This window comes from Manis pentadactyla, chromosome 3 (genome assembly GCF_030020395.1).
Source record: "Manis pentadactyla isolate mManPen7 chromosome 3, mManPen7.hap1, whole genome shotgun sequence".
NCBI classification, from domain to species: Eukaryota; Metazoa; Chordata; class Mammalia; order Pholidota; family Manidae; genus Manis; species Manis pentadactyla.
The window spans coordinates 102,079,445-102,104,983 of record NC_080021.1 but is presented as its reverse complement, the minus strand read 5'-3'; the positions used below and the strand labels follow the sequence as shown (position 1 = coordinate 102,104,983).

Sequence of the window (25,539 nt, the reverse complement as noted above, 5' to 3'; positions counted from 1 at the left end):
AGTCTCCTATTTTCTGAAATTACTTAATGTCTGATACATGTATTTATTGTATTTCAGAGTTTTTATAACTTTGGAAAAGATCCTAAGATGTAACTAAGCATTAAGTCTTCAACAAAAGAGTATGCCTTTGAGGCTGCTCTGTGGGCTTATAATCTTATCTGAATTGTCTTTGTGGTTCTGTCAATAATTTGATGCATAATAATCATGAAAAAATTTAAGTTTGGTTTCTATGTCTTTGAACCAGAAGATTATTGCCACATATCTAAATAAAAACCAGCTATAATAAGAAAGATAATCCACAAAGTTTGAACAGTTAAAAACAGCAAGTCCTAAAATTTTACCATTGAGGAAAGATACTTCCTCTTCTTAAGTTTGCTGGAACCAAGGAGAAAAATGAATGGAAAAATCCTCCCTTGCAAAAGAAATTAGAGTCTGATGTGCACTGCTCAACTTCCAGCTTTTCCCTCTACATAGGCAGATGTATTTGTTTTATATTGAGAATGAGCTTTTTCACTAGCAACCCACTGAGTATTTAAATGCACTTGTTAATGGTCTCAGATGAATAGAATGTGGCTAGTCCTCTCTTTAAAATAAAAAAACCATTTCATTTCAAAAGAAAAACATGTTAGAGGGAAAAATCAAACTAAATTGTAGAAAGAAAAAGGAAAAGCACCTCATATTTTTCCTTCACCAAAGAAGGCACCATTAAGAATTTGCTGTTTAGCCTTCTAAACTTTTTTCTGTGTTTGTCACATACATACCTATACACAATTGTTGGGCTTGTAAGTTTACTTTTTTCTTGTAAGCAAAAATGGTATCTAACTGCACATGGCTTGGCAATTTTTTTTCATTTACTATCAGACTTTTAAATTGTTCTCTTAATCATCCAAAAAAAAAAGACTTCTTAAAATGAGATTTACAGAAACAAAATAACTTCAAAAATACAATGTTAAATTTCCTTCAATCCACTCAATGTAATTCTACAGAGGTTCATGATAGAAAGAAATTCCCCACATCTCCCATTAATAATGGATCATCTTAAATGGAAAACAAAAAAAGGTTGAAACAGTTACCAATATATTGTAGTTTAGTAGGAACATAGACTATACCATTCATTCAAAAAATATTTTAATATAAACACCATTTATAAACAAAACAAATGTTGATATTGTCATTCTAAAAAATTCATGGTTTCTCTAAACCACTAAGATGCCACCTCAATAGTGATGGCTTCACACTTTCCAGTCTCTTGGTCTGTGCACGTCACATGTAAAGATCCATCCCTAAACAAACAAACAAATAAGATTTCTTAAGCTCATTTAAAAAAAATAGTAAGTCCTTAAAAGTTACTTGAGTACTTTGAGATAACAAGACATAATTTTAATTTTTGAAAGAAGAGTATTAAAGAAGAAACACACTTTCAGTATCTTTAAATTTAGCAACATATTCTATAATTAGTTAGTTGTTCTTAAAAATTTCCTTCTAGACTATCGAGATCAAAGTTGTATTCCTTAACAGCCCATAATGATAAGGATCGTAAATTTAAGACTGCAAAATCAAGATGCATCATACCATTTTCAAGCCCAACAAAGCAAACCAACTCTAATGAATTCAATATTCCTACAAGTATGGTTTATGGAACGAATCGTCTGTAATGTTAATACGGAAATGATTTAATTGCCAAACACATTATTTATGGATGGACTGTTGTTGGGGAAATGTTTGGATTTAATCAGCAATTTCCTAAAGATTTTCTGTAGTAGTACTGAAATAAATTTATCCTTTCATAAGATAAATAATTCCAGTTATGTAAATTTTAGAAAAGTATATTTAAAATTGATAAAAATTGTATCTCAAACTTGCATGGACCAATTTTTTAACCCAATGCCACCAAAAATAGTTAGAGTTCATAACAAATTCAGAAGGCAAATAAATAACTTAAGGAAAACTTTTCTTTGTAAAAGATCATAATTTTACAGGGTAAAAATTATAATTCACTGATTAACTCTTTGTAAGTTTTTAATACATGATTTTCCCAGAATGACAATGGGTGAAGAATCAAACTAATGCAAACGTCAAAGTGAATTTTCGTAACATCAGAAGTAGTTTAATTTTATACCTTTTCATAGTAAGAACAGCTAATATATCATGTAATCCATTTTCTTTTTTATCTAAATCCTGGAGTACAACCTGTTAATGCAAAAATAGTATAAAGATGATTCAGTACTTTAATGTATTAATAAACAGATGCATCAATTATTCCGGTGGATGAAATCTTACTTATTACTAAAATGAACCTTTTAAGTTAGGATAGTTTCTAAGTCTCCATTTATCAGAATTCAGAAAATAGGATTAAGCTTTCTTAACTAGAAATATCTTCTTTAGAAGGATGGCATATAAGATAACTAATATACTTATCCCTCTTAAATGTCAGGTCCTAGATTAAAGTTGTGTCTGTGAAGTACTGTTTGTCTCAGAAAATAAAGGCTGCTTTTCTATTTGGTAACAAAGCCATTAGCAGTAACATGTAGGTTATATTATGGTCAGTCTTCTGTACATACTTTTAAAAATTCAAATATTTTAAACACACAGCTATTTTTAAAAAGCATGGGGCAATTCTTTTCTACAACTAAGATTACATTTGTATGTAGAGATACTAAAGAATTTATAAAATTCCTCAGTTTCCCAAAGAAAGTTTATCAATAAATCAAGTTTGGAAGTTATCTGTCAGATTTTGCCATTATGTCAGTTTTATGATCTTAGGCAGGCACTAAGTACCTTGGTTCACTCATTTCTGGGAGATTAGAACAGATGGGTCTCTGAATGATTTCTTAACAAATTCAGTGTTATGTGACTAGCTCTTCTCCTCCTGGCATCTGTAAATTAGGATATAGTGACTGTAGCAGCAGAGTCTTAAGGGCAGCATGTGTAGAGGAAAGGTAGTGAACGAAGGAGAGAGAAGCTAGAGGAATACTAAGACTGCCAACTGAGTTTAGGAATCTGGTGCATAGGAAGGTGCTCATTTAGGTAACAGAAACATCTGGAGGAGCTTTTGAAAACTTACTACCTGAAGAAGCCTGAGTCCAGTAGATTCCAAGATGTTAAGTCTGAGAAGGAGCCCAGGTATGTTATGTATGTTTTATTCTTTTGTTGAAATTGGAAAATAGATATAAAGCTAAAGATACTATACATTCTCTTTAGTTACCAACATTTTTTTTTTTTACTATAGAAGTAATTCATGCTGATGTCCTTCTGTTGTTTACAAAAAAAATTAAGTATGATGTGTTAAAAGTAAAAAAACAACAACCCTCTTGGCACCTTCAAACCCAGCCAGGTAAGTTTCCTGAATACCTATAGATATTTTCTGTATTTATGCAGGGATATCTAAGAACACACACCTACCCGAATACCACCTCCCGCGCATACACCCATGCTCTCAATCTTTTTATTTAAACATAGATGACACCATACCATAAATATGGTTCTGCAGTCCTTGTGTGTGTATTTTAATGTAACTTTATTTCTTGGGCATGTTTCTAAACAAATAACATGGCTCCACCTCATTCTTTCTAAAAGATGGAGAGGACCATATAGTGTGAAATACGCATGTAGTATTTTGAAAAAGCAACCTTATCCTATAGGAGAGGCAGCATGGTATAATGGCAAGAACAAGGGCCCAGGAGTAAAACCAACCTGAAGATGTCTTAGCTCAATCAAGAAAATAACAAGGTATTTACTACCATGAATCTGTTTCATAATCATCTATAAAATGCATATAATAATGTTTTATCTCACAGCATTTTGAGACTATGTTTATAAATTGCCTACTACAGCACCAGGCATTTAGCAAACAAAACAATGTCATTTTCCCTGCTTTTATCTTATTAACCAAAAAGGATCAAGAGCACAAAGAAAAACAATATGAATATAAATTGCACTTTTATTTTTCTGTAACTCCTTCAAATTAAACCTCCCTATTTCTTCTCTTTCAAAAGTGAGTAAGTAAAAGTAATCCATTCATCAAAATGTGTTAGATGTCCCATATATATTTTATATTAATTGAAGGTAAACTGAATCTAATCTCAGTGGAAAAGCTAAACAGTTTCATATGACTAATTCATGGTCCAATTATATTTATTGACCTGTGCAAACTTGTTTTCCTCTTTTGCAGGGTTTTCCCCCTCAGACTCATAGAGTTCAAGGCATACTGAAGATACGCTTCCAGGGGCTTGTAAAGTGTGTTGTCTTCGAGCTGGCAGAGGAGTCCCTGATGGAAATAGCACCATAAAACTTTTGGCTCCTGATCCATCGACTCCCTAATAAACAGGAAAATAATGTGAATATCCTTTGGTATTTGGGATTACAATGATAATAATCACTTCTGTTTTAAATGGATTATATATTCCTGGTTGATAATCTGGAAGCTATAGACTGGCAAAGAGAAGAAAATAGAAATGATCCTTAAACCCAATCCACTTCATTTAAAATTAAATTGAAACCTATTATCTACCTGTATTAGAAGCTTACGACTAAAATTGCAGATAATTCAGAAATTAACATGTTAAATACTAACCAAAAAGAATATAAGAAATTCATTAAAAGTAAAATTATACATCCAAATTTAAAATGTTTACCAGTATGCAAAGTTTTATTGTAAAACAGTGGTATGGTGCATATGAAAACTTATGGCAATAAATTTATACTATGTTTATGGAAAAGCAGAAAATAGCTAAATATACCTTAACTAAAATATCTTTTGCAGAACACTCTATCTTAAGAGAGTCTTCCACTAAAAGGTTTTCCCTGCCACTAAGGATTCCTGCTTCTATAGCAGCACCGATAGGGATGACCTCATCAGGAGGGATAGAATTTAGAAGTTCAACAGCTGGGAAAAGATCTCTAATCAGTTGCTGTAGCCTTGGGATTCGAGAAGACCCTCCACAAAGGACAACCTAGAAAATAAAAATAATTTTCAGTTTTTTCCTTTTAGAGCAATGGTTATTTCTCAGAATTAGGTGTAACAGGCTGAGCTATCTTTATAACATGTAATGGGAAAACATAAGAAGTCCTATTTTAACATATTATTTTGTTGTCCATACTCATATAAAAATATATTTAATATATATATTTTTTGTTGTCCATACCTATATTAAAATATATTTGATATATTGTAAATAATTAACATATTATTTATTCATAACAACAAAATTTTAAGTGAGATTTTACCATACATTAGAAAACAGAACATAACAACATATATATTGGCTCATGATTAATATAGTGGGCACGAGGCTTAAACACACCCATTTTAATGGGAAATATATTGATATTCTGTACTGTTTCAACATTTCAAAGAGAAATGTTTGCATAAATCTTACAGCATTTTTTGTAACAAAATAAATACTGGCAATCTAGCTTTGTGAAAACTATGCCATTGATTTTTGTCTTCACCAATGAAGAGTAATAACTGTCTTGAGGAAACAGATGTTTTATAAAACTGTATTTTAAGCTCTTGGTGACATCTGATTACATCTGTTGTCTCTGAAGAACTTCATATAAAACTGCTCCTCCTTGAGCATGGCCACACATGTAGCTCCCCAACTTTTATGGCTGTTACCTGAGGGATGGACCACCACATCACCTAGCACTGACAGCCAATGGGGCTTGCATTCACGAGTCCCACAGGACTACAGGAAACACAAAAGCAGTTTTTAAAAGGGCAAAGGTGAGCTTTTACACCCAGGCTCAGTGGAGGGGGAAAGGCAAAAATGTCCATCTCCCAGTTACTTCCTGGCAGGGGTCTGACTGCATACTTAACCAGCTACTGCCTGGGGGTCCAGCTTCTAACAAATCTGTATCTAGGTGTTCAATGCAATCCTCCTCTTTGGGACACTGCTGGTCTTGACATACCCTCAATTACTGAGAGCCACTAAGAACAAAGACAGCAGCTTAAACAAGCACAAAAAGGTTTGACAGGCAACCAGGAGCTCGGGTGGGCTGACTGATAAGGTTCATCTTGAAGAGATGGCAAGTTTATGTAATACACAGCGACCAACACAGAGAGTCAGGGAAAATGAAGATGGAGAAGAAAATATTCTAAACAAAACAAGATAATCTCCAGAAACTGATCTTAATGAAACAAAGATAAGCAATTTACCTGACAGAGCTCAAAATAGCAGTAATAAAGATGCTCACTGAAGTCAGGCGAGTAATGCATGAACATAGTGAGAATTGCAACAAAGAGAAAATATTAAAAAGTACCAAGCAGAAAGCAAAGAGCTGAAGAATACAATAACTGAACTGAAAAATTCAATACAGGGATTCAACAGTACACCAGAGCAAGTGAAAGAATGATCAGTGAACTCAAAGACATCGCAGAGGAATTCATCCAGAGGAGCAAAAAGAAAAAAGAATGAGAAAGGATTAATATAGCTTAAAGGACTTATGTGGCAAGTTAGGTGGGCCAATATACATGTTATTTTTACAGGGGCTCCAGAAGGAGAGAGAGAGAAAAAGGGGAAGAAAACTTTTTCAAATAAATAATGGCCAAGAAATTCCCTAACCTGGAGAAAGAAATGGGCATCAAGATCCATTAAGCCCAAAAAGGATCAAAAATGATGAAACTAAAGAGACCCACACTGAGACATGTTATAATTAACAGGCTATAATTAACACTGGTTAAATTCAGAAATCTCTAATATTGCAATGGTGGTGGGCAAATCACTTATAACTTTAGTATAAAGATTAAAAGACAAAGCCTTTAAAAATAACCATTAACTACAATTGGTTAATGGATACACAATATAAAAAAAGTAAATTGTGACATCACAAACATAAAATGTGGGAAAGGGGAGTGTAAAAATGTAGAGCTTTTAAAATGCATTCAAAGTTAAACTGTTATGAGCTTTAGATTACTATAAGATGTTTTATATAAGTCTCATGGTAACCACAGAGCAAAAATTTACAGTAGATATACAAAAGATAAAAAGAAAGGAATCAAAGAATATCATTACAGAAAATCATCAAATCACAAAGGAAGAGGGCAAGAAAGATGCAAATGAACTATAAAAAATAGCAGAAAACAATTAACAAAATTGCAACAGTAAGACACCTGTCAAAAATTACTTTAAAATTTCTGTACACTAACAATGAATTATTGGAAAGAAAGCTAAGATGATGATGCCATTTACAATAACATTAAAAAGAATAAAATAGGAATATATATATATATATTTTTTTTAGGAAAGGAAGTGAGAGGCTTTTATTTAGAGATCAAGCAAGAGGACAGAGCTCCTGGCTCACACCAGAAGGGGACAAGAGCGCCCCACTAGGAATAAATTTAAGCAAGAAGGTGAAAGATCTATATACCAAAAATTGTCATTGAAGAAAGAGATTTTAGAAGATGCACATAAATAGATATTCCACATTCGTGGATTGGAAGGATATTGTTAAAATGTCCACACTACCCAAAGTGATCTACAAATTGGATGCAATCCCTATCAAAATTCCAAAGGCATTTTTCACAGAAATAGAAAAAAAAAATCTTAAATTTGTACAGAACCACAAAAGACCCCACACAGCGAAAGCAACCTTGAGAAGAAAGAACAAAGCTGGAGGCATCACACTTCCTGATTTTAAACTGTATTACAAGCTATAGTAATCAAAACAATATGGTATTGGCATAAATATAGAAACATAGATCAATGGAACAGAACACAGAGTGCCCAGAAATAAACCCATGCATATATTTGTTAGTTAGCAACAAAGGAGCCAAGAATATACAATGGAGAAAGGATAGTCTCTTTAATAAATGGTATACCTGAACATCCACGTGCAGAGAAATAAAACTGGACTATCTTAACACCATATACAACAATCAACTCAAAATGGATTAAACACATGAAGTATGACCTAAAACCATGAAACTCTTAAAAGAAAACAGTAGGAGTAACTTCACATTGGTCTTAGCAATGGTTTTTTGGATTTGATACCCAAAGCAAAGGCAAAAATAAGCATCAAACTACAACTAAAAAGCTTCCACACAGCAAAGGATATCATCAATAAAATGAAAAGGCAGGCTGTGGAATTTGTAAACCACATATCCAAAAGGACTTAATATCCAAAATATACAAAGAGCTCATAAATTCAAGTAAAAAAAAAAAACACAATTAAAAAATTGGTGAGGGACCTAAATAGGTATTTTTCCAAAGAAGACATACAAGTGGCCAACAGGTAGATGAAAAGGTACTCAACATCACCAAGTTGCTAATCATCAGGGAAATGTAAATTAAAACCACAATGAGATATCACCTAACATCTATAAAATACAAGAGATAACAAATTTGACAAGGATGTAGTGAAAAGAGAACCTTTGTGCACTGTTGGGAATGTAAACAGGTGCAGCCACTATGGGAAACAGAATGGAGATTCCTCAAAAGATTAAAAATAGAACTACCATATGATTCAGCAACCCTATCTCTGAGTATATATGCAAAGGAAGTGAAATCACAATCTCAAAGAGGTATCTGCACTCTCAGGTTCATGGCAGCATTGTTGTTCACAACAGCCAAAGTATGGAAACAACCTAAGTGTCCACTGATGAATGAATGGATTATGAAAATGTGGTATTTACACAAAATGCAGTATTATTCAGCCTTAAACATGAAGGAAATCCTGCCATGTGCAACAGCATGAATGAATCTGGAGGGCATTATACTAAGTGAAATAAGCTACAGAAAGACATTTATTGCATGGCCATCGCTTATACGTGGAATCTTAAAAAAAATGAAATAGAAACAGATCATAGAAAAGTAGCTGGGGCTGGGGGTAGGGGAATAGGGAAACGCTGGTAAAATGGCACAAACTTGAGTCATACGATGAATAAGATCTGAGGATCTTATGTATAACATGGTGATTACAGTTGACAACACTGTGCTTTATAATTGAAATTTGCTAAGAGAGTAAAACTTAAGTGTTTTCACTGCCCCCACCAAAAAAGGAAAATTTATGAGGGTATGGATATGCTAACTCAGTGGGAATTATTTCACAAGGTATATCAAATCTCATGTTGTACAACTTATATATACAATTTTGTCAGTTATACCTCAATAAAGCTGAAAAATTGTTTCTTTAACTCCATAGGTATTTGGTATTCAGAGTATAGAATAAATAGGTAGCCCAAGAAGGGAAATGATCAGTAATCACTTATTTCAGTCTTTTTAGGGATGTTCTCCAAGCTCAATGTGGCTGAGAAGAGCATTAACTGATGAAAAGCAGGCCTCTTTAACATGGGGTGTGAAATGACTAGGGATATCACATCAATCTTCAGGTGAGGGCCTGAGGAACATCAGTGGAGAGATACAAAGAAAAGAAAAACAGGTTTACCTTGGCAAAGTTCCCCCCAAAAAAGTAAAAAGGGAGGAAGAGCCAAGATGGCAGCATGAGTAGGGCAGCAGAAATCTCCTCCCAAAACCAAATATATTTTTGAAAATACAACAATACAACTATTCCTAAAAGAGAGACTAGAAGATACAGCATAACAGCCAGGCTACATCTATACCTGCGAGAACCCAGTGCCTCGCAAAGGGGGTAAGATAACAAGCAGCGGATCGGCGGGACCCGAGCGCACGCCCTGACCCCAGCTCCCTGGCGGGAGGAGAGGGGTTGGAGTAGGGAGGGAGAGGGAGCCCAGGACTGCTAAATACCCCGCCCTAGTCATCAGCACTGGGAGTGCAGACACACAGTGCGTGGTGTGCTGGATACTAGGGATACAGAAGAGTAAAACCTGCGAGCAGGTCCCCGCAGCTGGCATCCCTGGGACAAAAGAAAAGCGAGTACTTTTTGAAAGTCTTAAAGGGACAGCAGTCTCACAGCTGGATGGAAGCATCCCGGCACACTCAGCCCAGGAGCTGGGAATCCTGGGGAACTCTGGGCACCCAAACCCCCTGGGCGGCAGCGCGGCTCTGAGGCCCCTCACAGCGATAAACATCCTTCTGCCCGTTCCCCCTCCAGAGCGGCCCCGCCATAGTGGAGCAGGAACCGAAAACTGGCCAAGCCCACAACAGCCATGCAGGGCATCCTCCACAGCCGCCCGGGCCAGACTCAGAAACTCCATCGGCATGCAGCTGCCCAGCACAAGCTGCTGGGGGTTGCCATTCTCACAGGAAGGGAAGGCGACAGGCAAGCAAGAAGGGTCTTTGTTCTCCCAGCTGACACACATGCCAACTGCCAATGACTACCTCTATCGCCATGAAAGACAGAAGAATTTGATACAGACAAGAATATCCCAGACATCCCCTGAGAGGGAACCTGGTGAGACAGATTTAACCAATCTTCCTAAAAAAGAATTCAAAATAAAGGTAAAAGATGAAGTTGGGAGGGAGAATACAGAAATAAAACAAACTCTTTAAGGACTTAAAAGCAGAATGGATGAGATGCAAGAGTCTGTTGGAATAGAAATCAGAGAACAGGAATGCAGAGATAAAATAATCTCCAGGATTGAAAGAATATTAAGAGAACTGTATGACCAATCCAAATGGAACAATATCCGCATTATAGGGGTACCAGAAGAAGAAGAGAGAAAAAGGGATAGAAAGTGTCTTTGAAGAAATAATTGCTGAAAACTTCGCCAAACTGAGGAAGGAAATAATTGCTCAGACTATGGAAGCACACAGAACTCCCAACAGAAGGGACCCAAGGAGGACAACACCAAGACACATAATAATTACAATGGCAAAGCTCAAGGACAAGGACAGAGTATTAAAGGCAGCCAGAGAGAGAAAAAAGGTCACCTACAAAGGAAAACCCATTAAGCTATCATCAGACTTCTCAACAGAAACCTTACAGTCCAGAAGAGAATGGCATGATATATTTAATGCAATGAAACAAAAGGGCCTTGAACCAAGAATACTGTATCCAGCACGATTATCATTTAAATATGAAGGAGGGATTCAACAATTCCCAGAAAAGCAAAAGTTGAGGGAATTTGCCTCCCACAAACCACCTCTACAGGCTATTTTAAAGGGACTGCTCTAGATGGAAGCACTCCTAAGGCTAAATAGATGTCACCAGAGAAAATAAAATCACAGCAAAGAAAGCAGACCAACCAAATACTAACTAAAGGCAGAAAATAAAATCAACTACTCATAAAACCAGTCAAAAGAAACATAAAAGAGCACAAAATAAAACACCTACCATATAGAGAATGGAGAAGGAGGAATAAGAAGGGAGAGAAATAAAGAATCATCAGACTGTGTTTATAATAGCTCAATAAGTGAATTAACTTAGACAGTAAGATAGTAAAGAAGCTAATCTTGAACCTTTGGTAACCATGAATCTAAAGCCTGCAATGGCAATTAGTACATATCTTTCAATAATCACCCTAAATGTAAATGGACTGAATGCACCAATCAAAAGACACAGAGTAACAGAATGGATAAAAAAGCAAGACCCATCGATATGCTGCTTACAAGAGACTCACCTCAAACCCAAAGACATACAGTCTAAAAGTCAAGGGATGGAAAAAGATATTTCATGCAAACAACAGGAAGAAAAAAGCAGGTGTTGCAGTACTAGTATCAGACAAAATAGATTTCAAAACAAAGAAAGTAACAAGAGATAAAGAAGAACATTACATAATGATAAAGGGGTCAGTCCAATAAGAGGATATAACCATTATAAATATATGTGCACCCAATACAGGAGCACCAGCATATGTGAAACAAATACTAACAGAATTAAAGGAGGAAATAGAATGCAATGCATTCATTTTAGGAGACTTCAACACACCATTCACTCCAAAGGATACATCAACCAGACAGGAAATAGTAAGGACACAGAGGCACTGAACAACACACTAGAACAGATTGGCCTAATATACATCTATAGAACTCTACACCCAAAAGCAGTGGGATACACATTCTTCTCAAGTGCACATGGAACATTCTCCAGAATAGACCACATATTAGGCCACAAAAAGAGCATCAGTAAATTCAAGAAGACTGAAATTCTGCCAACCAACTTCTCAGACCACAAAGGTATAAAACTAGAAATAAATTGTACAAAGAAAGCAAAAAGGCTCACAAATACATGAAGGCTTAACATGCTCCTAAATAATCAATGGATCAACGACCAAATTAAAATAGAGATCAAGCAATATATGGAAACAAATGACAACACAAAGCCCTAACTTCTGTGGGACGCAGTGAAAGCATTTTCAGAGGAAAGTATATAGTAATCCATGCATATTTAAAGAAGGAAGAACAATCCCAAATGAGTAGTCTAAAGTCAAAATTATCAAAATTGGAAAAAGAAGAACAAATGAGACTTAAAGTCAGCAGAAGCAGGGACATAATAAATATCAGAGAATAAATAAATAAAATTGAGAAGAATAAAACAACAGAAAAAAATCAATGAAACCAAGAGCTGGTTCTTTGAGAAAATAAACAAAATAGATAAGCCTCTAGCCAGACTTATTAAGAGAAAAAGAGAGTCAACACACATCAACAGAATCAGAAACCAGAAAGGAAAAATTATGATGGACCCCACAGAAATACAAAGAATTATTAGAGAACACTATGAAAACCTATATACTAACAAGCAGGAAAACCTAGAAGAAATGGAAAACTTCCTAGAAAAATACAACCCTCCAAGACTGACCACGGAAGAAACAGAAAATCTAAACAGACCAATTACCAGCAACAAAACTGAATCGGTAATCAGAAAACTACCCAAGAGCAAAACCCCTGGGCCAGATGGATTTACCACAGTTCTATCAGACATACAGAGAAGACATAATACCAATTCTCCTTAAAGTTTTCCAAAAAATAGAAGAGGTGGGAATACTCCCAAACTCATTCTATGAAGCGAGCATCACCCTAATACCAAAACCAGGCAAAGACTCCAACAAAAAAGAAAATTACAGATGCACAAATACTCAACAAAATATTAGCAAACCGAATTCAAAAATACATCAAGAGGATCATACACCATGACCAAGTGGGATTCATCCCAGGGATGCAAGGACGGTACAACATTCGAAAAACCATCAACATCATCCACCACATAAACAAAAAGAAGGACAAAAATCACATGATCATCTCATTAGACGCTGAAAAGGCATTTAACAAAATTCAAAATCCATTCATGATAAGAACTCTCAACAAAATGGGTATAGAGAGCAAGTACCTCAACATAATAAAGGCCATATATGATAAACCAACAGCCAACATCATACTGAACAGAGGGAAACAGAAAGCTTTTCCTCTGAGATCAGGAACAAGACAGGGATGCCCACTCTCCCCACTGTTATTCAACATAGTACTGGAGGTCCTAGCCACGGCAATTAGACAAAATAAAGAAATACAAGGAATCCAGATTGGTAAAGAAGTCAAACTGTCACTATTTGCAGATGACATGATATTGTACATAAAAAACCCTTAAGACTCCACTCCAAAACTACTAGAACTAATATTGGAATTCAGCAAAGTTGCAGGATACAAAATTAAAACAAAGAAATCAGTGGCTTTCCTATACACTAACAATGAACTAACAGAAAGAGAATTCAGGAAAACAATTCCATTCACAATTGCATGAAAAAGAATAAAATACCTAGGAATAAACCTAACCAAGGAAGTTAAAGACCTATACTCTGAAAACTACAAGATACTCTTAAGAGAAATTAAAGAGGACACTAACAAACAGAAACTCATCCCATGCTCTTGGCTAGGAAGAATTAATATTGTCAAAATGCCGATCCTGCCCAAAGCAATCTACAGATTCAATACAATCCCTATCAAATTAACAACAGCATTCTTCAACGAACTGGAACAAATAGTTCAAAAATTCATATGGAACCACCAAAGACCCTGAATAGCCAAAGCAACCCTGAGAAGGAAGAATAAAGGTGGGGGGGAATCTCGCTTCCCAACTTCAAGCTCTACTACAAAGCTACAGTAATCAAGACAATTTGGTACTGGCACAAGAACAGACCCACAGACCAGTGGAACAGAATAGAGACTCCAGACATTAACCCAAACATATATGGTCAATTAATTTATGATAAAGGAGCCATGGACATACAATGGGGAAATGACAGCCTCTTCAACAGCTCGTGTTGGCAAAACTGGACAGCTACATGTAAGAGAATGAAACTGGATCATTGTCTAACCCCATACACAAAAGTAAATTCGAAATGGATCAAAGACCTGAATGTAAGTCATGATACCATAAAACTCTTAGAAAAAAAAATAGGCAAAAACCTCTTGGATATAAACATGAATGACTTCTTCATGAACATATCTCCCTGGGCAAGGGAAACAAAGGAAAAATGAACAAGTGGGACTATGTCAAGCTGAAAAGCTTCTGTACAGAAAGGACACCATCAATAGAACAAAAAGGTATCCTATACTATGGGAGAATATATTCACAAATGACAGATCTGATAAAGGGTTGACATCCAAAATACATAAAGAGCTCATGCACCTCAACAAACAAAAAGCAAGTAAGCCAATTAAAAAATGGGCAGAGGAGATGAACAGACACTTCTCCAAAGAAGAAATTCAGATGGCCAACAGACACATGAAAAGATGCTCCACATCGCTAGTCATCAGACAAATGCAAATTAAAACCACAATGAGATATCACCTCACACCAGTAAGGGTTGCCACCATCCAAAAGACAAACAACAACAAATGTTGGTGAGGCTGTGGAGAAAGGGGAACCCTCCTACACTGCTGGTGGGAATGTCAATTAGTTCAACCATTGTGGAAAGCAATATGGAGGTTCCTCAAAAAGCTCAAAATAGAAATACCATTTGACCCAGGAATTCCACTCCTAGGAATTTACCCTAAGAATGCAGGAGCCCAGTTTGAAAAAGACAGATGCATCCCTATGTTTATCACAGCACTATTTACAAAAGCCAAGAAATGGAAGCAACCTAAGTGTCCATCAGTAGATGAATGGATAAAGAAGATGTGGTACATATACACAATGGAATATTATTCAGCCATAAGAAGAAAACAAATCCTACCATTTGCAACAACATGGATGGAGGTAGTGGGTATTATGCTAATGTGAAAATGATATACATGTCTTAGCATGTATAATCTGGGGGGTGGCACGGGGAGGGCTGTGCAACACAGAGAAGACAAGTAGTGACTCTACGGTATCCTACTACGCTGATGGACAGTGTCTGTAATGGGATTTGTGGGGGGGACTTGGTGAAGGGGGGAGCCTAGTAAACATAATGTTCCTCATTTAATTGTAGATTAATGATACCAAAATTTTAAAAAAGTAAAAAAAAAAAAGTAAAAGGAAACGTTTTCTATCAAATTTTCCGACACCAGGTAAATGTCATGAGAATAAAAATGTAGAATATGCCTTTTCAAATTTCTCATATTCAACATCCAAAAGCTTTATTAATAAGCAGTAAGTGCCTATGCAATAATAATAATGGTAATAACCATGGAAAATCTTGGATTTTAGTATTTTTACTTAAAAGGGTAAAAAGTACAAATGCTGTACTACTATTAATGCTGACAGTAACCGGCAAGTTTTAATTTAAATTCTATTGACGTCTACTCAGTAGTATGAGATTAGTTTTGCAAACTTAAATTTTAATAGGAAATAAAATTTAAAACATAAATCACCAGGGGCTTTTCAAATACAATTTTCACAGTAGTTTCATAAAATAAAATCTGTTAAAAAAAAAACACCTTAGCTACTTGGGTATTAAAAAACATGAAGCTAAACAACAAAGAGGAAAATAAAGATATTATAGATTATTCTGAAAATGAATTAAGACAGTAACATCTACCCAAGCTTGTGGAATAAAAGCTATTTATTAAGTAAAAATGTAGTTAATTTTCTTTTTAGGGAAAAAAAATAAGTGAAATAAATGAATTAGCATGCAATAAAAGAATTCAGAAAAATAACAAAAGAATCCTGAAAAAGATGAAGAGAAAATAAGATATAAATCAAATAGAAAAGAGAAGAACATGACTCAAAGAAAATCTAAGAAAGTTTTTTACGGGGTGGTTGTGGCAGGAGTTAGAGCAAAAAATAAAATCTCTGCTAAACCCAGGGAAGGAGAAAATAGAATAACTCAAAAAGCAAAAAAATAAATAAATAAAAAGAGAGGAAGAGAAATTGACCAATTTTAATTTAAGTAATTTATTTGTACTTAAAAATTTTAAGTATAAAATGTGATACATAGAATTAAAAAATTTAAAAGCACTATGCAAAATTATGTTAAAAATTTAAGAAATCATTATGAAATAGGTCTATAACATACTTAAAAATTGAAGCAATAAAATTATGAAAGTCATAAAAATATTTCAAAAATTAGTTTCAGACAAAATGGATTTACAGGTAAACTGTTGAAAATTCTTGGGGAACAGAGAATATCCATGCATTATGCACTAATCTGGAATACTTAAAAAGGTGAAAAGGTTTTAAACTCATTTAGTAAGTACCTGATAGTCCAGAAACAAAATTAAAAATAATAAATTCAACAAAATTCTCTGGACAGATGTTGCAAAGTAGCATCTTGCACATTTTATCAGGCAAGACATGTTTTCTCTCTGCATGCAGTAATTAAAAAATTTTGAGTTAGTTATTAACATTTAAACATTAAAAAAATTTATTGCAAGTTCCTACTTTCAGAGCCTATTAAAAAGTCAGAGCCTCCAAAAGTACTGGCCCACATCCAAACAAGGTGGTAATCAGTAGGTGGAAAAGCAGCCTCCCCTTTTGGACCAGAACAGCTCCTGTCTGCATGTGACAGGCCCATCTCTACCTTCTGTGGCTCTCACACCGAGTGGTACCCTGCCATATATAATCACATTTGTGCTCTTTTCTTACAGCAAAGAATTCAGCATGAAACTCTTTAAACTCTCTAAATCCAACTAGCAATCTAGCAGGTGAATGAAATAAAAATCGAGAGGACTGTGTATTTCAGGAAAAACAGTAGGGAACATTTTTCTTTTTTGAAGAACAGTATGGTACAGTGAATCTACTGTATTACATGACTGTGAGGCAGCTTAATTATGGTGTAGTGCTTAAGAAATACATTTTTTTTAACGTGTGGAGAAAATCGATTGTTTTCCATATCATCTGAGGGAAAAATCTCAGCATCAGTACATCAGATATGATGCATCAAATGCTGACTTGCTGATTGACATTATATTCCATATAAACACTACCAATACTTTGGTCTCTATAAAGGATTTGATTTGCTCTTTCCTACAGAAATGAATACTTTATTTTGGAAAACTCACTTGGCAAAGGATTTGGCACACTTCCTTGTGCTCAACTTAATAAAAGTGGTAACTTAAAATCATATTCCCACATCACGGAGTTGAAGACTGATTTCAGAATTCTACATACATCTTAGACTAGTTATGCTAAATATGTATTTTGAAAACACTGTGAAAAGGTCCCATCTTTGTTCAGAGGAACTTATTTTGTGAGTTTTTCATAATGAAAATGAAATATCACTTCTAAAGGATTTTAGGCTGAATTCTATACCAAACATAGCAACTCAAAATAAAAGATCTGACACTGACATTGTGCAGCAGAAGAAAAGGTGTTTCGGTTCTAAATCTGAAGGAGAAATTAGTTGTAAAAGAAACATCATCAAATATTTCTATTTGTCAGTTTGCTATTTTTTTCAAGTTGTAATTTAAAATATAACCTCCATTCACAGGTACTTGTATTGTTATACCCAGTTAAGTTTAACATTTTTTGGCAATTATTTTCTCCTGTATCTGACAACTTTACTCACATTCTCACCTGGCATCTACAGCTACTTGAGCGAAACCTATTTCCTGAAGAGCACCGTGTGTGATTATGTTACCTTGGAATAAAGGAAGGCTAAAGTACTGGATGTTTGGTTTAGAAGATACTGTTCTGAGTAAATAAATCAGACATATTGTGGTATTTTATCATTTAAGTTCAAGCACCTGAGCCAAAAAGGATGAAATCTCCTAATTCTTTGAGTGTGTCTCAGGAGATTTTTTTTAAAAGAGAGAGAAGGAGCCTCTGTTCATAAAGTCATAACTTAGAAGAGGTGGAACACAAAGGAGCAGGTTAGCTGTGTGGACAGAAGGGATGTGGGAGATTAAAGTGAGAAGAAAAGGACCCAGCTGTGCTTCAGCTCCAATGTGTTTCTTATTTGGACAGTGCTTGAGACTCAACCATGTATGACTGACTCTCCCTAAACAGAAGCACTGGGGACCAGTGATAAGCAATGGTCCAGAGAGGCCACTGACAACTCAACATCCAGGGATGAGATGGTGAGTTGCAAACAAGCAGGTAAGGCACTTCTTTAGACCAATGCAAGCAAGAAACAGGGCTATGTCCCATTTAAGAGTTTGATATTAAAGGGACAATATGGGTAAGGTAGAGAAGCCAGAATAGGCCATCTACTTCTAGCTAATAGCACAAATAATGTGAAAATGATAAATTAATCCAGAAAAGTAAGTAATATATTAAAAGAATAATTCTTCATTACTAAATAAGGAATAAAATGACAATTCCATATTAGGAAGTTAGATAAGTTAGCAATTAGCTTGAGCAAAATACATATAAAGAAAACCATTAGGATTGTCTTGCAGGTATCCAAAAACACATGTGTAAAGACTCAACACTTACTTCATAATAAAACTGCTTTAAAAATAGGAAAAAGGGAAATGCTTAATATGATAGAGAATCTATTTCAAACCAATAACCAATAATCATATTTGTTGGCAAAAGACTAATAACATTCCCCTAATGAAGAATACAAAAACAAGGAGGTCCAGTATCAACAAAAATATTAAAGTTCTGACCAAGACAACCAAAAAAAAAAAAAAGAGAAATTTGAGAGATAAAAGTATTACCCTCTCCCAACCCTCTTAGCCCACTCTAGCTATCACGCTGTTTTTTTGTTGCTCTCATAAAGAACTTTGCAAGAGAGTTCTATATTCTTGTCCATGGCCTCAACCTTCTATTCTGTATTAAATTCACTCCAGTAAGGAATTTTATCTCCCTAACTCCACTAAACTGCTTGTACCAGTCACTTCACACTGCCAAGCCCATGGTCAATCCCCAGGCCTCATCTGATGGGATTTCCAGCATTACAGTTTCTCTCTCTCTCATCAAGACGGTTTTACTGGTTCTTGTCTTTCCTCACTGGCTGTTCCTAAATCCCTGCTGCTACATCCCCTTCTGGCTTGTAAATGTCCAGAGTCCCTGAGCCCCATCAGGGTCTCTTCTCTACTGTGGCTCTATTTACTCTATAGCTGATTTCACCCAGTCACAGCTCTTAGTAGCAGTGAGGTGCTAACAAATGCGTATCTCCAGCCCAGTCCTCTCTCCTAAGATCCAGACGCAATGTCCAACTACAGCATACGCTTTCCGCTGCAGCCAGTTACCCACACTGAACTGGTCCCTAGCTCCCTTTTACCACTCTGTCCCTGTTCACTCACTTCACTCACCTCCACCACCACCCTTAAACATCCCCAGCTCAGGCTCCCTTTGATGATCCCTCTACCTGGAAAACTGGCAGAAAGTTATTCACACCCATGGCTTGTTCCTTCACTTAACTCAGGTCCCTGATCAAAACCACCTCCTTGAAGGGAACCTCACCTGAAAAGTCACCTGTGTCACTAGCTATGCCCTTATTCTTCTTAATTTTTCTTCCTAAGAGTTATCTTGATTGGGCATTACTTTCTTTATGTGTTTCTTTACATGGTACCTGAATGTCCCCATTAGACTGTAAGTTCTATGAAAACAAAGACTTCATTATATTTACTGCTGTATCCCAAGTGCCTAGAACTTAGTTGGTACAGAACAGGTGTGCACAATAATCAGTTTGGATTAATTAGTAAATGAATATGACTTCATGCCTAGGAAATTCAAAAGACTCCAAGAAAAATTATTAATATTGGAAGTTCATGAAGTGGGAAAAACATAAGATAAATAAGCAAAACAATAAGTATTCCACTTATCAGCAAAAAAAATTAGAAAATAAAAGTATAAATAACATCTCATTCACAATATCCATAAATCCCATAGCACAAGTAATGACTTAATGGTAAATATTAAGAAAATATGTAACTCAAGAAAGTATTATAAAAAGACTTATAATAGAGATAGTAACATCATGGTTAGGAAAACAAAATACTGTAAAATTATTAATCATCCCAAATTATTTTATAGGCTTAATGCAACTGTACTAAAATCACAATGGGATTTTATGTAAGAATTTGAAAAAATAATTCTAAAGCTCTCTCAAAAAAAGTATGAATAAAAAGAATTTTTAAAAATTGCAATGTTAATAATGAAGATTTACACTTACTCTGAAAGTGAATTTTTTTATTAGCAATTGGGTAATAAATATTGAGTCTTAAAATTTGGGATTTTACTCTGATATTTTATTCTAAGGAAATTAAGGATGTTTACAAAGTCACAAAGACTGCTATTTTTATAAAACCAAAATAACTTACATGCAACATAAAGAATTGGTTCTATAAATTACGGTACAGCAATGTAATGAAATACATTCAGTTACTAAATTCAGTTATTAAAACTGCAGTTGTAGAGTCTGGGAGCTTGGTTAAAATGGAGAGATTAACCACATCAATTTATGTACTCCTCCATAAATCCATTAAATGGACAGAAAAGGGAATAAGAAAATATAAACATACAAGGGCAAAATAAATGGAAAAAACCTTGAGTTTGAGGTTCTAATAAATTCTGGAAGCTAGAAAGGACAGAGGAAGTTGTTTTCAAGTGGATAAAGTCTCAGATAACCAAGGAGAAACAAAAAGGTGGCTTGATTCATAGAATCCCAGAGTGGCTTGGGCTTGGATGCATCAAGTAACACAGAAACGGTAGGGGCAAGCGGGGGACACAGAAGAGAGGCACAGCAGGCTAAGTGGGAAAGTGGACATTCAGAGCTACTGGAGTCCCAAGACCCCTTCCAACCCAGGCCAGTGGCCACCAGCACCTTCTCCCACACTGAGAGATGGAAGTCTGGAGCACAGAGTTATGGGACTTGGGTACAAAGGGAGGGCAGGGGCAGCCATGGGGCACGGTGCTGAGAACAAGGTAATAAGGCCATGTCTGCATATTGAGGAGCGGGAACCCAGAAGGTTCCTGCTCTCAGAAGGCCAGAAACCAGACATATCCTGTTCAAGCAAGATATAAGGATTCCTTCTGAAAAAAGAAAAAACAATACTCTTGAGACTAGCCTTCCAGAAATGAAGATGAGAAAGGCAATGGGCATAAAAGCAAAGAAAGAGCATGGGTTCTAGAGGCAGAATACCTGAGTTTCAATCCTTGTTCTATCACTTACATGCCAGCATTATGACTTTCAGCAAAGTACTTAGCCTCTTAGAAAACCTGAGTTTCTGCATCTGAGAGTGGAGGTAACAGTGCCTACCACATGACTCTATGGTGAGGAGTAAATGCCTTACAGCACATAAGGCCCACTCAATCCATCCCCTTCCCTATAAGAGGATTATGCATCCTTACCCACTGCCATAGCCCTGACTAACAGCCCCGACCTCTGTAGCTAGAGGTTCCCTGCCCCACTGTCAGGCCTGGCCTTTTGTCTAGCTTTGGCCAATGGAATGTGAATACACCAAAGAGCATCATAGCTAAGCAGAGACTTTAAAAGCCAAGCATGTTCTGCAGACTCTCGTCCTCTTCTCCCTCTGCTATGAGAACTGTATGTTCCAGATGACCTTTAATTTGGGTCACAGAATGAGGGACACACAGAAAAGAACCATAGCAGCAAATCTGCACTGCCGTCATCTGAGTGAAACATAATCAAGAAAAAACAGTTTACTGTAGGAAAACAGAAATTTGGGAGTTGTTTGTTACTACAGTAAGGTCAACAAATTAAAGAGACAACTCTAAATTTTTAAGTTTTCAACAGCTTATATATTAGAAATACCTGGAGAGTAATCTACAACAATATTTTAAATTATAAGAATGTATTTGATTTTAATTCAGGCAACTGAGAAATGTAACATTTGTGGTATCTAAATGTCAGGGCTCTACAACCAGTTAATGAAGGAATAGAACCTAATTAATTGATCACCTACAATATGCCACATGTGGTATTTTACATCCTCATAACAATTCTACAGAATAAGCTATATTTTAGTGGTGGGAAGTGAGTCAGCTTGGAGACAGACCCTCCTAATAAGAAGAAACAAATAAGCCTTAGGAAATTAAGTGATTTTCCCATTCTGGAGCTAGTAGCACCATGAGCCCTCTGATTTAGGAGGGCTTGCTATCATTATGCTACAAGTTTATTCTTCATAACCCAACTCCTATCCCCCATGCCTGGGGGATGCCACAATGCCTGGAATATTGTAAGTGTTCCAAAAAACCCTTATTGAACTAAATTGCAAAGAACCCTCCCCAGAACAAAGACTTCCATCATACAGCCTACACGAAAATAGTTAAAATATAAAAAACTTTCAAATTATAGACAAATTAAAAGAAAACATATTGGTTACGTGAGTGCATACATGTGCCAAAATTCATCAAGCTGTACACTAAGATTTGTGCTTACCATTGTATGCACCCTCAATATAAAAATTATTTTGAAAAGTAAGATATTTGTCATATATCTGTACAAAGATGGAATTTATAAACTTATGAGGAATTGAAGAAACCAGAGTAACAGACCAATAGATTTAAATAGATGAATAAAGTGAAACTTCTATGTCAAAAATTCTCCTCCTAGTAGACCAAAATTAAACAATAAATTACATGCTTCAAAAGATTGCAGTAAATTACAGTTAATATTCTGATCACACAGATATTTGCATAAATTTATAAAAAAAAGTTACTAAGATTTAAATGACTGAATAGCAAAGAATATGAAATAAATATTAATACACCAGGAAACACAAAATTAAGCAAATATATTTAAGAAATAATCTAGTAGTCAATAAAAATAAATATTAATATACCAGGAAATACAAAATTAAGCAAATATATTTAAGAAATAATCTAGCAGTCAATAAAATATAAAGTAAAAATCTATATTGTTTCAATTATTCAATGGAAAAGTTATCTTTAAATGATAAACTCATAGTCAGCAAGGTAAAATGTATATTCTTGGGTATTGCTGATAGTAAATTCAACTCTTTTAGAAAGTAAAAGTAGTCTTAATTTAAGCTGTTTATAATTTTGACCTAATAATTTTACTATGGGAATCTATCCTAAGGAGTAATTCTGACTATGATAAAAGCAGATGACCAAAGATGGCAGCACTGTTCTGGGAGGGGCAGACCCAACTAGGCGTCCACAACAGAACAATTAAGTCATCCATGGTGCCCTACCTCTTCCAGGATATTAGGCATTTATTTGAAATTGTGATTTATGAAGACTATATAGTACTGTGGGAAAAGGAATTAGTTATTATATAAAGAAAATAAAATTCAAAATAACACATATAAATTAGATTGTAATATAACAATGGTTGCCTTTTGTTTTTTTCTAGATTTTCTTATATGAATACTTATTATTTTAATAATAAAAATTTTTTAATTTATACATTTTAAATGAATAAAAACAGTCTTGGAGAAAAAAGGGAAATATTAAAAATATGAATGTCTTTGAAAGTCTCAAAACATTTTCTTATGCAAGCAGAGAGAAGCAATATGGTATACTGGCTAAGAGCAGACTCGGGAACCACACTGAATTCAATCTTGGCGCTACCACTAACCACACGATCTCCAAGAAGGTATTTATCTCTCTGTACTTCAGTGTACTTATAAAATGGGAATAAGTAACCGCACCTACCTCACAGCGTTGCTGGTGAGCATTCAACGAATTAATCCATGTAGAATACTTAGAAACAGTGCTGGCACATAGTTAACATTCAAATAGCTATCAGTTTTTGCTTACAAAGTAAAAAAATATACTGGAAAGGAATTATTCTTTTTTTGCTAGGAAACTGATACATATAGATATAGGTACACATACACATCACTAGTGTCATCAATAAAAATTTAATCAATTTTCCTTACTCATTAACACAAGCTCAGAAAATATTTAAATTCATAAAAATATTCTTTTAGTACTGAGTCTATTTCCTAAATTCCAAGTCTGAAGCTATTACTAAAATAAATAAGAAAAATATAAAAGTATTACCTTGTTGATATCATCTGCTGTAAATCCACTTTGTTTTAAGAGTTCTCTGATTGCTTCTATACACTTATTAAAAAGTGGCAAACAGAGAAGTTCAAATCTTGCTCTGTTCACAGAGAGAGAGAGAGAGAGAGAAAGAAGAAAGGCTTAGTACAATTAAACAAGACATCCTTTTCTGGTGAAGAGTAATGCCAAAATCTAATGTCATAATCCTCATAAGAATAAGTTTATGATCAGGACAGGATATCTAACACACAACACTGCACTACGATGGAAGAAAACATCTAAAGTAATTCATCTACAAATATATGAAACCACTAAATATCAAATTGAGGTGAGAGATTCTTACTGATAGTCTGCTTACAAACTTTCAAAAAGTCTAAAAACAAATACTCAGTGTGTGGCATTCCCAACAATAAATCTATTGATCCAAAGCAAACCATCATTTAAAAGTTTTTGCTATTTTTAAGTATTTTATATTTTTTGAAATTATTTCTCATTATTTTTCTTTATAATCAGAGGCTATGCTGTACATAAGTTTAGTTATTTTGCCCTGGGAAGCATGAATGTTAGCATATAATTTTGAGAAAGATCTATGTTCATGAAAAATATACTCTCTAATTTCATACTTAACTTCTTAAATGCAGATGACTGATTTTTTAATTTATTTGAATTTTATTTTATTAAAATCAGTGACAAAGCCAAAATCTCCTTATGGAAAAATTACAAATTCTGTATCATTCATAATAATGAGCATTAATAAGCAAATATATACTGAGTACTTGGACAAACTCAGCATTAAGTTGGGAATTCTGGAAGTGGAATAAACACAAAACATTCTGCCTATGAAAATATTTCAATTCAAGTTAACACCTTTCTGTCTTCTGGGTTGTAGCTTGAAACCTCTCTTAAAAGATCTAGCATAGTGCTAATATAATTTTCTGTGAGCCACTAACCATATGAGATTATTACGCATTTGAACTGTGTTGTGGCAAGTGCTACTGAAGAACTGAATTTTTTGTGTTATTTTCAATTAATTTAATTTAAATAGCCTATGGCTATTACATTGGGCACAGAAGTTCTAGTCCTCAGGAAAGCCCAGGGAGAGTGAAGAAGCTACACTCTAAGGAACAGATAAAGAAGGAATTTAAATATTGTCAGTAGAATCCTAAAAATAACATAATCCTGTAATTCTGGAAATTTTCACTGTTTCCAAGTGCCCTTTGGGTTGTTGGGAGGATTAAATAGTTTAACTATTGGTGACTATTATTACTGTTACTAATATGAAACACAAAACAATAGGGCAATGACCTCCCCCTTTGGACTTTCTGGGTAAAGTTGCAATGACTTGTAACCAATGTTTTGGATTATGTAAAAGATATGGGT

The 25,539-nt window shown here is 35.0% G+C and overlaps 1 protein-coding gene across 1 annotated transcript in view; it reads right to left on the bottom strand.

The window, feature by feature from the left end:
• Positions 1-1,111: 1,111 nt before the first annotated feature.
• HSPA14 (heat shock protein family A (Hsp70) member 14) overlaps positions 1,112-25,539 on the bottom strand; it is a 39,609-nt gene continuing 15,181 nt past the window's right edge. Inside the window, exons 10-14 of the mRNA XM_036908051.2 lie at positions 24,157-24,259; positions 4,740-4,952; positions 4,143-4,316; positions 2,120-2,190; positions 1,112-1,283 (exon numbers count right to left, since the gene is read on the bottom strand). Of these exons, the coding sequence (XP_036763946.2) occupies positions 1,205-1,283; positions 2,120-2,190; positions 4,143-4,316; positions 4,740-4,952; positions 24,157-24,259 (640 nt within the window). The 3' untranslated portion in view covers positions 1,112-1,204. The remainder of the gene's footprint in view (positions 1,284-2,119; positions 2,191-4,142; positions 4,317-4,739; positions 4,953-24,156; positions 24,260-25,539) is intronic.